The 13,868-nt window shown below is 47.5% G+C and overlaps 1 protein-coding gene across 5 annotated transcripts in view; it reads right to left on the bottom strand.

The window, feature by feature from the left end:
- Window positions 1-13,868, bottom strand: part of svopl (SVOP-like) — a 54,829-nt gene that overhangs the window by 23,231 nt on the left and 17,730 nt on the right. For 4 of the 5 annotated variants that reach the window (XM_034163708.1, XM_034163706.1, XM_034163710.1 and 1 more), the window contains exons 3-11: window positions 12,597-12,688; window positions 12,410-12,508; window positions 12,268-12,339; window positions 11,276-11,400; window positions 11,116-11,179; window positions 7,640-7,765; window positions 7,419-7,547; window positions 6,303-6,376; window positions 4,402-4,598 (exon numbers count right to left, since the gene is read on the bottom strand). In XM_034163708.1, the coding sequence (XP_034019599.1) occupies window positions 4,402-4,598; window positions 6,303-6,376; window positions 7,419-7,547; window positions 7,640-7,765; window positions 11,116-11,179; window positions 11,276-11,400; window positions 12,268-12,339; window positions 12,410-12,508; window positions 12,597-12,688 (978 nt within the window). The remainder of the gene's footprint in view (window positions 1-4,401; window positions 4,599-6,302; window positions 6,377-7,418; window positions 7,548-7,639; window positions 7,766-11,115; window positions 11,180-11,275; window positions 11,401-12,267; window positions 12,340-12,409; window positions 12,509-12,596; window positions 12,689-13,868) is intronic. The other variant, XM_034163709.1, reaches the window with a different exon arrangement.

Here is a 13,868-nt window from a genome sequence, read left to right as displayed (position 1 = left end):
CTCAAAACATACAGAAACACACAAACTACACTGATCTCACAGACGTCACAGAAACACACAGACCTCACAGAAGCACACAAACCACATAGACCTCACAGAAGCACACAGAAATATACAGACCTCACAGAAACACACAGAAATATACAGACCTCACAGAAACACACAGAAACACACATACCTCACAGAAAACACTCAGAAACATACAGAAACACACAGACCTCACAGAAACACTCAGAAACATACAGAAACACACAGACCTCACAGAAGCACACAAACCACATAGACCTCACAGAAGCACACAGACCTCACAGACCTCACAGAAACACACAGACCTCACAGAAACACAGACACCTCACAGATGCACACAGACCTCACAGAAACACATAGAAACACACAGACCTCACAGAAACACACAGACCTCACAGAAACACACAGACCTCACAGAAACACATAGAAACACACAGACCACAGAAACACACAGACCTCACAGAAACACACACACAAACACAGACCTCACAGAAACACACACAAACACAGACCTCACAGAAACACACACAAACACAGACCTCACAGAAACACACACAAACACAGACCTCACAGAAACACACAGACCTCACAGAAACACACAGAAACATACAGACCTCACAGAAACACAGACACCTCACAGACGCACACAGACCTCACAGAAACACACAGAAACATACAGACCTCACAGAAACACAGACACCTCACAGACGCACACAGACCTCACAGAAACATACAGAAAACACACACAGACCTCACAGAAAACACACACAGACCTCACAGAAACACACACAGACCTCACAGAAACACACAGAAACACACACAAACACAGACCTCACAGAAACACATAGAAACATACAGAAACACACAGACCTCACAGAAACACATAGAAACATACAGAAACACACAGACCTCACAGAAACACACAGAAACACAGACCTCACAGAAACACACAAACATACTGAAACATACAGACCTCACAGAAACACATAGAAACATACAGAAACACACAGACCTCACAGAAACATACAGAAACACACAAACTACACTGATCTCACAGAAACACACAGACCTCACAGAAGCACACAAACCACATAGACCTCACAGCACACAGACCACACAGACCTCACAGAAACACACAGACTTCACAGAAACATACACAGACCTCACAGAAACACACAGACCTCATAGAAGCACACAAACCACATAGACCTCACAGATGCACACAGACCACACAGACCTCACAGAAACATACAGACTTCATAGAAACACACAGACCTCACAGAAACATACAGAAACACACATACTACACTGATCTCACAGACGTCACAGAAACACACAGAGCTCACAGAAGCACACAAACCACATAGACCTCACAAAAGCACACAGACCACACAGACCTCACAGAAACACACACAGACCTCACAGAAACACACACAGACTTCACAGAAACACACACAGACTTCACAGAAAACACACAGACCTCACAGAAACATACAGACCTCACAGAAACACACAGAAACACACAAACTACACTGATCTCACAGACGTCACAGAAGCACACAAACCACACAGACCTCACAGAAGCACACAGACCTCACAGAAGCACACAGACCACACTGTGGGAAATGAAACTGCTGCCTTCCACATGGTCATGTGGTGGGATGAATCCTGCTTCCCTGATTTTTATAGTCATAACCATCACTGTGTGTGTGAGATGCACGTGGTGATAGTGGTGGTTGAGATTGTGCACGATGATGTGTAGGACACTGACATCTCAAACACTGAACCACACCCACTCTGAGACTGTGCATCTCGTTTTAGTTTGGTCCAACATGACATCAATATGTCGACCTCTAAAATACCAAAGACCTCAGCGGGTTACTTGGTCTCGGACTGGTGCAGATTACTAACGTGCGACCTCTCCCAGGCTACTGATCAGGAGCGTCCGGTAGTCACTCATTCCACAGACCTCACAGAAACATACAGACCTCACAGAAACACACAGAAACATACTGAAACATACAGAAACACACAGACCACACAGAAACACACAGAAACACACAGACCTCACAGAAACACACAGACCTCACAGAAACACACAGAAACATACAGACCACACAGAAAAACATAGAAACATACAGAAACACACAGACCTCACAGAAAAACATAGAAACATACAGAAACACACAGACCTCACAGAAACATACAGACCTCACAGAAACACACAGAAACGCATCCCTTAGTTATGCTGCTATAGACTTAGACTGCTGGGGGGTTCCCATGATGCACTGTTTCGTTCTCTTTTTGCTCTGTATGCACCACTCTGCATTTAATCATTAGTGATTGATCTCTGCTCCCCTCCACAGCATGTCTTTTTCCCGGTTCTCTCCCTCAGCCCCAACCAGTCCCAGCAGAAGACTGCCCCTCCCTGAGCCTGGTTCTGCTGGAGGTTTCTTCCTGTTAAAAGGGAGTTTTTCCTTCCCACTGTAGCCAAGTGCTTGCTCACAGGGGGTCGTTTTGACCGTTGGGGTTTTACATAATTATTGTATGGCCTTGCCTTACAATATAAAGCGCCTTGGGGCAACTGTTTGTTGTGATTTGGCGCTATATAAAAAAAAAGTGATTGAAATTGATTGATTGAGAAACATACAGACCTCACAGAAACACACAGAAACACACAGACCTCACAGAAACACTCAGAAACATACAGAAACACACAGACCTCACAGAAACATACAGAAACACACAAACTACACTGATCTCACAGACGTCACAGAAACACACAGACCTCACAGAAGCACACAAACCACATAGACCTCACAGAAGCACACAGACACACAGACCTCACAGAAACATACAGACCTCACAGAAACACACAGACCTCACAGAAACACACAGAAACACACAGACCTCACAGAAACACACAGACCTCACAGAAACACACAGAAACACACAGACCTCACAGAAACACACAGAAATATACAGACCTCACAGAAACACACAGAAACACACATACCTCACAGAAACACTCAGAAACATACAGAAACACACAGACCTCACAGAAACACTCAGAAACATACAGAAACACACAGACCTCACAGAAACACACAGAAACACACAGACCTCACAGAAACACACAGAAACACACATACCTCACAGAAACACTCAGAAACATACAGAAACACACAGACCTCACAGAAACACTCAGAAACATACAGAAACACACAGACCTCACAGAAGCACACAAACCACATAGACCTCACAGAAGCACACAGACCACACAGACCTCACAGAAACACACAGACCTCACAGAAACACTCAGAAACACACAAACTACACTGATCTCACAGACGTCACAGAAACACACAGACCTCACAGAAGCACACAAACCACATAGACCTCACAGAAGCACACAGACCACACAGACCTCACAGAAGCACACAGACCACACAGACCTCACAGAAACACACAGACCTCACAGAAACACACGTCACAGAAACACACAGACCTCACAGAAGCACACAAACCACATAGACCTCACAGAAGCACACAAACCACACAGACCTCACAGAAGCACACAGACTTCACAGAAACACACAGAAACACACAGACCTCACAGAAACATACAGACCTCACAGAAACACAGACCTCATAGAAGCACACAAACCACATAGACCTCACAAACGCACACAGACCACACAGACCTCACAGAAACATACAGACCTCACAGAAACATACAGACTTCATAGAAACACACAGACCTCACAGAAACATACAGAAACACACATACTACACTGATCTCACAGACGTCACAGAAACACACAGACCTCACAGAAGCACACAAACCACATAGACCTCACAAAAGCACACAGACCACACAGACCTCACAGAAACACACACAGACCTCACAGAAACACACACAGACCTCACAGAAACATACAGAAACACACAAACTACACTGATCTCACAGACGTCACAGAAGCACACAGACCTCACAGAAGCACACAAACCACACAGACCTCACAGAAGCACACAGACCTCACAGAAGCACACAGACCTCCTAGACCTCACAGACCACACTGTGGGAAATGAAACTGCTGCCTTCCACATGGTCATGTGGTGGGATGAATCCTGCTTCCCTGATTTTTATAGTCATAACCATCACTGTGTGTGTGAGATGCACGTGGTGATAGTGGTGGTTGAGATTGTGCACGATGATGTGTAGGACACTGACATCTCAAACACTGAACCACACCCACTCTGAGACTGTGCATCTCGTTTTAGTTTGGTCCAACATGACATCAATATGTCGACCTCTAAAATACCAAAGACCTCAGCGGGTTACTTGGTCTCGGACTGGTGCAGATTACTAACGTGCGACCTCTCCCAGGCTACTGATGAGGAGCGTCCGGTAGTCACTCATTCCAAATGGGATGCAGTAACACAGTCTGTCCTCATGGCGGTGTTTGACCTGATGCTCCAGATTCCCATCAGTTACACACAGCAAGTTCTTCTCCAAAAGTTCAGAGCTGCTCAGCACCGAACCATAGTACGCAAAGGATGCAACGAACCTGAGGGAGGAAAGACAACAAGGAAGACTCAGACCAGACCAGATTGATGACTTGAGAATAACTTGACCCTGACTTTGTCCCACCTCTGACTCAGACACAAGATGATACCACAGGCCGTGATTCAGCCCAGGTTTAAACCGACGAGTCGTTCACACATTTAAACCGACCCGCCGTTCACGCGTCATATCCAAGATTTAAACCGACCTGCCGTTCACGCGTCATAACCAAGATTTAAACCGACCTGCCGTTCACGCGTCATAACCAAGATTTAAACCGACCTGCCGTTCACGCGTCATAACCAAGATTTAAACCGACCTGCCGTTCACGCGTCATAACCAAGATTTAAACCGACCTGCCGTTCACGCGTCATAACCAAGATTTAAACCGACCTGCCGTTCACGCGTCATAACCAAGATTTAAACCGGCCCGCCATTCACATGTCATAATCGAGGTTTAAACTGACCCACAGTTCACGTGTCAGAACCGACGTCGGAACTGGGGTTTAAACCGACCCGCCATCGCGCGTCGTGACCAACGTTTAAACTGACCCGTCGTTCACGCATCATAACCCAGGTATAAGCCGACTCGCTGTTCACGCATCATAATGAGATTTAAACCGACCCACCATTTGCGCAGCTTACCCCTGCTGTTCACGCGTCATAACAGGTTTAAACCGACCGACTGATCGTTTACGCGTCATAACAGGTTTAAACCAACCCGTCGCGCAAAAACCAACCCGCCATTCACGCACCGTAACCCAGGTTTAAACACACCCACCGTTCATGCGTCATAATCAGGTTTAAACCGACCTGTTCATGTCCAACATAACATTTATGACATTTTAAATAACCCTGTGGTATTCCGTAAAGATTAGTCATAACGAGGTTTATACTGACCCACCGTTCACGCGTCATAAACCAGGTTTAACCCGACCTGCTGCTCACGCGACGTAACCCAGGTTTATACCGACCCGACATTCACGCGTTGTAACCCAGGTTTATACTGACCTGCCGCTCACACGTCGTAACCCAGGTTTAACCCGATCTGCCGCTCACACGTCGTAACCCAGGTTTAACCCGATCTGCCGCTCACACGTCGTAACCCAGGTTTAACCCGACCTGCCGCTCACACGTCGTAACCCAGGTTTAACCCGACCTGCCGCTCACACGCCTTAACCCAGGTTTAACCCGACCCGCCGCTCACACGCCGTAACCCAGGTTTAACCCGACCCGCCATTCACGTGTCGTAAGCCAGGTTTAAACTGAGCCAGGTTTAAACCGAGCCACTGTTCATGCATCGTAACCCAGGTTTATACCAACCCACCATTCACGCGATGTAACCCAGGTTTAACCCAACCCGCCGTTCACGCGACGTAACCCAGGTTTATACCGACCCGCCATTCACAAGTCATAAGCCAAGTTTAAACCGAGCCGCCGTTCACAAGTCATAAGCCAAGTTTAAACCGAGCCGCCATTCACGCGTCGTAAGCCAGGTATATACCGAGCCGCCGTTCACGCATCGTAACCCAGGTTTAAACCGACCCGCCGTTCATGTCCAACATAAACATTTGTGATGTTTTAATAACCCTGTGGTATTCTGTGAAGATTAGTGTCAGATAAGTTCTGTTTACTGAAAATAAAAAGTTCCTCAGCTCAACACTATGAAACATAAAAAATGTATGATGCTGCCAGGTTTGAGATTTACCAGGAGTACCAAAGCAGCACAGATGTTCTTCTGAAGGCTGGACTGATGAGGATCCTCCAGCTGCCCCTCTCATTCTACCAGACAACACAACCATCCGTCAGTCAGAATCAGCAGCCACAGAACATCCATCAGTTCACACGTAGCTCGGCTCGAAACCTGGAGGACCTGCTGAACTTGTCTTCATGTTGACAGAATCTGGACTTCAGTACTTACACTTTATTGAAAACCATGGATGCGCCACCCAAATCTGAGTGGAACTACAAACAGGACTGTGGTCCCTGCAGCTGGACCCATCATCAGAACCCGACTGTGGATCTCCAGCTGACAAGCTAATGGGCTAGCATGCTACCTCTGTGTTTCAGTGCGCTGACAGATACATTGTTAGCTCAAAGGCTCATGCTGTTTTATTCTATCTATAGACTGGCAGAAAGACGTCCCTGCAGCAGAGGGAAGGTTTCTCCCATCCGTCTGTGTTCCACCAAGGTCATCGACTCTGCTGCTGGACATCATCTAGCCTGAAAACGTCCTGGGCAGGTGGCCTCCAGGAACAGGTAAAGACTCCCGTTTTACAGCCTTCTCAAATATCATCTCTATGGAAGATGTGTAGCTCTTGGATTTTGGAAGAACTAGTAAGTCCTATCTTGGACCCGAGGGCCATTGATGCTGGTACTTATCCCTGGATACTGTAATGTGTAGCGGATGATAGTCTACAACTCTCCTTGAAAGAGACACCAGTCCATCACAGGTTTCGTAAACCAGCCAAGAAACCATTTACACCTGGGTGGACCGGGATGGTGCAGATTAAGTGACGTGGACAAAGATACAGACACGTAGCAAACCCAGGTCTACATATTTGTAGTTCATCTCCTATCAGTGGGGAAAAAACTCCTCTTTCATCCGATGGTGAACTGCCAACATGAATAAGTCAGCTGGTTGATGAAACACGTTGTCTCGTGTTAGAGTTCAATAAGAACCTCCATCAACACTTTATACTGGATGGAAAGACGGGCCGATGTGTCACATATTTACATCGAGTCCTCCTTTGTAAATCACATCTCGTGTCATATGCTCAGACCTGGGAGTCGAACACTGAACCAAAAATATTTCTGCACATACCTCCATGGGTTCCACTAGCTGTCCTGCAGGAAGAGATGATCTGTTCAACTTGGCAATCCTGGACAGGGTTTTGACGGCTGCCTGGATGTTTCCTGCAGACACATTGTAGCGTGCCGACTCAGGTATAAACTGGAACAAACAAATTTGAAACACCGGAGGATTAGGAGTCATTGTGGTGACCACGATGGAGTCACAGAAGAAGTGAGCTGGGATGTCTCCACCTTAAACAGGAAGATGAGGATGACGCTGGGAGCAACAGAGATCCTAATCATCCACCTCCACCCCAGAGTGGGAACAACAAGCATGCCCAGAATAATGATGAGCATGGAACCAGTCATCCAGAAGATCTGAAGCATCACACAAAGAAACATCAAAACCATGCAAAAATAGTGGGTCAAGATGAGGAGCAACTCTGTCGGTTCTCAGTCATCCACTTTAGCTGGGAAAGGTTTCACCACACATCCAAATGGCTTCATCAGGCTGAGATAAGGGTTAGGGACCATCCAGATATATTCCACCAGGGTGGAGTCCTTTCAAACGCCTGACACACCTTGACGGGTCAAGGAGGAATAGCTACAAATTTTGGATATGCATTTGTGTTCGTTTTTGTCCTGCAAAAGTCCTTTTCCCACTTGATAATTATGTTCCTTGTCAGCTGATGTCCAGCAAGTCTGTTGGAAAGTTTTGTGTATGCTCAAAACTTTGACCAAACATCAGACGGAGAGCTTTCCCTCTGTCTGCATGTTTGTTTACCTTTGTGTGATCTACTTGTTTGTTACTTTTTTTTTCAAGATAGCAGCATGCAGTGACACAGCGGCTTCTCTAGCTCCCGGTGTAGTCCTTAGCAAATATAGTAGTCTTAGCAGGTTTAGCAGCTCAATGTTCTGAGTAACACAGAGAGCATAAAATACAGCTTCAAAGATTTGCGTGAGCTAAACAACAATGGCCAACATGTCCAAATTCACCCGGACCTAAAGGCAACGCTCGGCAGGGAGCGCACCTCACTGACCTCACCTCCTGTGAGGTCAGTGAGGTGCGATCCCTGTTGAAAAGCTGTGATACTGCATTCAAAGACAGCGATGCAACAGCACTCAAAGCAGCCAGAAGGAACCTGTCAGCGGGAATAAAAAGAGCTAAGTCCACAAATGCCATCAAGGTTCAAGGCCACCTCCAATCCAACGACCCACGGAGCATGTGGAGGGGCATCAAATGCATTAAAGACTACAAAAACAATGTAGCACAGTGCTCTGCAGACCCAGCGCTCCCAGACACTCTGAATGCCTTTTATGCACATTTTGAGGCGTCCAACACCACCACCCCCTCCTGAGTCCCTCCTTCCCCCAAAGACCCCCCAGTCAGCAACATCACTACAACTGAGGTGAGGAACGTGCTACAGAGGATCAACCCCCGAAAGGCCCTGGGTCCTAACGGACTACCAGGGAGGGTCCTAAAAGACTGTGCACACCAACTGTCAGATATATATTCAACACCTCTCTGTCCCAAGCCAGAGGTCCGCCGTGCCTCAAGACATCAAGGATCATCCCTGTGCCAAAGACCTCTGCACCATTCTGCCTCAATGACTACAGGCCTACTGCACTCACCCCCATCACCACAAAGTGCTTTGAGAGGTTGGTGATGAGGCGCCTGAAGCAGACCATCGATGTGACTGTAGATGAGCAGCAGTACGTGTACAGGCAAAACCGGTCCACAGCTGATGCCGTCTCCACCATGGTGCATCAGGCCCTCTCCCACACAGAGAACAAGGACTTCTATGCGAGGCTTCTGTTCCTGGACTTCACTTCTGCGTTCAACACCATCATCCCACAGAAACTGGTGTCCAAGCTGGCTGAACTAGGAGCCCCCTCAGCACTGTGCAACTGGATCCTGGACTTCCTGACTGGGAGGCCACAGAGTGTCAGGATCAACACCACCTCATCCTCCACCATCATCACTGGCTCACCCCAGGGTTGTGTGCTCAGTCCACTGCTGTACACATTGATGACCTTCGACTGCAGAGTCCAGCACAAGAACAATCTTGTTGTTAAGTTTGCAGACGATACAGCAGTGATCGGGCTCATTAACCAACGGGACGAGACAGCGTACAGGCGAGAAGTGGAGAACCTGCCACGGTGGTGCGGAGACAACAACCTCATCCTCAACACCCAGAAGACCAAGGAGATAGTTGTTGACTTCGGCAGGTCAGCCCCCACCACCCCTCCCCCCTCTACATCAACAGAGCAGCGGTGGAGAGTATTTCCTCCATCAGGAGGACTCCTCCTCATCAAGAAAGCCCACCAACGCCTCTATTTTTGAGGAAATTGCGAAGGGCTGGACTGAACACAGAGGTCCTCAGGGCCTTCTACAGCTGTGCAGTGGAGAGTGTCCTGTCCTGTTGCCTCCCTGTGTGGTATGTTGGAGGCACGGTGGCGGAGAAGACGCTGCAGCAGGTGGTGAAGTCTGCACAGAGGACCATCGGATGCAGCTTACCACCCATTGGGGACATCTACATCTCCAGATGTAGAAACAAAGCCACCTGCATCCTCTGAGACTCCACCCACCCTGCGCACAGTCTGTTCACACCCCTTCCCTCTGGAAGGAGGCTGTGCAGCATCCGGGCAAAAACATCCAGACTGAAAAACAGCTTCTACCCGAATGCTGTCAGACTGTTGAACAGTTCAACATCCACCACCAAACTGTGAACATTGCACTACATGCACATTGTAACCTTCTTAATACTCTAACACTGCTGCTGCTGCTGACCCTGTGCCTTGTATATATATTCTATGGCCACAGGGGTGCGCATATTGTACATTGCAAAAGTTTACAATGGTTAGGTTAAACTGCCCCAGTTAACTACACAAAGACCTGGAGAAACTGCATTTCGTTCTGCCTGTAAGGGTCGAGTGACAATAAAGTGAGTCTGAGTCTATTATGATACTCATGCGTTCATTTCCTGTGGCTGTCCAATGCTTCAGACTGGGCTCTTGATTGGCCAAAGCTCTGGCACAAGGTGTCAATTCAGCACCAGGAGAGAGAGGACAGTTCCTAACTTGGCAACATGCAGCAGTGCTGTTCAAAGAAAAAGACAGCACCTGGCAGATTTTCTTCGTGAGAAGGCACCACAGAGTTGTTTGCTGTCCTCACTGTTGCTGCCACACTGAATGATGGCACAGTGAGGAAATGCTATCAGAGGAAGAACGCAGGGACAAAATGACACCATGATCCCTGAGTGAGACAGATTCTCACTCTCTATCAGAAACCCAAATCCACTGTAAACCGACAGATTACACAATTTTAATACCAAACAAAATATTGAAATACATAAATAATCGATTTGCTCTGTTAATCACAGTGAGACAACACCTTTAGCTGCAAAGAGTCATAAGAGTGAAGAACTGGAGGTCATCAGAATCATTTCCATCCTGCTGGGCTCATGTAAGAAGAGTCTATGGTGGATTTCTAGAATCATTTTGAATGTCACCTCATTTTGGATCTTTTAAAATAAAAAAATAAACATTTAGAACAAATCTTTACTCCTTCAGCTCAACCTCACAGTTTATGGTTTAATTCTGGTTTTTGCCCTGTGTGTTTACTGGCTGTCTTTGTTGTACTTTGATGGTGGTGTTTGGACAGTGTGAGGCTGTGTATGGTCACACAGTGAGTGCAGAGGATCTGTGTGGCGTGTGCGGGGACTCACAGAGGCCAGAGGCAGAAGGTAGGATCTGTACTTCGCAGGGATGAACTCCGCCTTCAACACAAACCTGGGCATCAGACGAGAACCCTGTCAGCACACGTGTCTCTGTGTACGTGTGTGTGCACAGGGGTGCACATCTCTGTGTGTATGCGTGCATACTCACCCCTGTGACACGCCGGCAACACCGCAGCCCACCATGCTGCGCAGAAAGATGAACCATCCGTATGTTGGAGCAAACGAGGTGAGCAGCGAGAAGTAGGCACTCCACACGAAGCCACCAAACACCACCTGAATACAGTCAGCCAGTCACAGACAGACCAACTGGATTTTTCAGTCATTAATCCATTTTCGATACCTGCTTACTCCAATCAAGGTTCACAGGGGGGCGGTGCTTATTCGAGCAGTCACGGGGTGAGAGGTTCACCCTGGACAGGACACCAGGCTGTCGCAGGGCCACATGGAGACACACACACTCACACCTACGGACAACTTAAAGTTGCTAGTTCACACAACGTGCAGGTGTTTGGAGAAGCTGGAGCACCTGGAGGGAACCCATGTGAACCTGGGGCGAACATACAACCTTCACACAGACAGGGCCGGGTGGGAAGAGAAGCTGGAACCTTCTCACTGTGAGGTAACAGTGCTAACCACCGGGACACACCGGCTGCAGGGCATCCGTGTGAGAACAGGGAGACTCAGCGGTCGCTGGACAACAGGACCTGGTGTCAGACCAACCTCAGTGTGGCAGCACAGCAGGGGGCGTGGCTCAGCATGCGAGACCACCATGAAGCATCAGAGGGGCGGAGCTGCTGCACGTCATCGTCTGTGTTTACCTGACGATGATCCTTACCTTTACTCTGACAGCAGACCGTATCAACCCACAAAATGTCATGTTTGTTCTGATAAACTTAAGTTCACTGGTTCATGTACATCCGTCCCTGCAGTTAGGGTGTGTACGCATGCCAATATGGTCATGGGGGCAGATGTGAAAATAAGCTGTGGCTTTGCTCACTGACTCACGTTCATCAATAAGGTGAGAAACCAGACCCATGATGTTGAATGATTCAAAGACATTGTTGTAGTTGTGTTGTCAGTGAGATGGCACTATGACGGACCCACCCACTTCACCACACCCAAAACCTGAACTCCACTGACCTTCCAGCGTCCATATCTGTCAGCAACATATCCGCCAAGAACGCCGCACACCATGAAGCCCAGGAACACCATCTGAGGGGACAAACATCATCCATCACTGCTGCAGATACACCACACCAAACGTACTGTTTCAGGTACTGACCATGGAGACGAGCGCCACCTGCCAGTCTTGAAGACGCCATTCACAGCGGATCTCGGCAGAGATAACAGCCAACAGCATGATCTCCATGGCCTCCACGATCTGAAAGATAAATGAAGCCATGTGGGTTCTCCGTGAGCATGTGCAGGTTCTGGTTCTGTTGGTTCTGTGACTCGTGTTGGACTCTTACAGCTGTGCTCCCCATGACAAAGAACAGCAGGATGTGGAAGCGTCCAAAGCCGATGGTCTCTACTGCGTCCTCCACTGTGTACCACTGTATCACTGTCACCACATGAAAACACGGTTTAAACATTTTTAAACCACGTCACCTTTTGTTTCTTACAAAAACTGACCCCGACCCTGATATAACCCATCAGTCACTCACATCCCACAACAGACCAGCAGCAAGAACATTTATTTGTGCTGGCTGTCAACGTGCTCCCAATGAGTCACTCTGCTGTCTGAACCACACGTTTACAGACCAGACATCAGACCAGGTCACTGATCCATGTCTGCAGAAGATATCCTATAACCCGTCCTGAGTCAGAGTTATCAGCTGTTTAAGTTCACTTCCCCCTAGGTACATATCCTGGTTTAGGCTCATGCTCAGGATAGTTTTCAAAGTGTAAAAATACTGTGTTTGGTATCATTTTAAAGGGGACATTCAAGTCCATCTTTATAACAACTACAGTGGTCACTGGAGCTCTTCCACAATTTGTGCTTAAACCATACTTTCTTTGCATGAGACATAAAACATAAACATTGGAATACATATAGGAGGCCAAGGAGTCAGGAAGTGTGGGAGTTAGAGTTATCAACTTCAACAGCTAACTCCAACACAGCTGGGAGTCAAACTAAAATATCATCTACATACATGGATGTTTTCAAAAATTATAACGAACCTTTGCCACCCAAACCCAGACGAGCGTAAAACACCAAAAACCCAGACGAGTGTAAAAAAATGCCAAACACCCAGACGAGCATAAAACGCCAAAAACCCAGACGAGCGTAAAAAATGCCAAACACACAGATGAGCGTAAAAAAACGCCAAACACACAGACGAGCGTAAAACACCAAACACCCAGACGAGCGTAAAAAAACGCCAAACACCCAGACGAGCGTAAAAATCGCCAAACACCCAGACGAGTGTAAAAATCGCCAAAAACCCAGACGAGTGTAAAAAAATGCCAAACACCCAGACGAGTGTAAAAAAATGCCAAACACCCAGACGAGCGTAAAATGCCAAAAACCCAGACGAGCGTAAAAAATGCCAAACACACAGACGAGCGTAAAAAAACGCCAAACACACAGACGAGCATAAAACACCAAACACCCAGACGAGCATAAAACACCAAACACCCAGACGAGCGTAAAAATCGCCAAACACCCAGACGAGCGTAAAAATCGCCAAACACCCAGACGAGCGTAAAATCGCCAAACACCCAGACGAGCGTAAAACGCC

The sequence above is a fragment of the Thalassophryne amazonica genome, chromosome 22 (assembly GCF_902500255.1).
Source record: "Thalassophryne amazonica chromosome 22, fThaAma1.1, whole genome shotgun sequence".
Classification (NCBI taxonomy): Eukaryota; Metazoa; Chordata; class Actinopteri; order Batrachoidiformes; family Batrachoididae; genus Thalassophryne; species Thalassophryne amazonica.
This window is presented reverse-complemented; position numbering and strand designations above follow the sequence as displayed.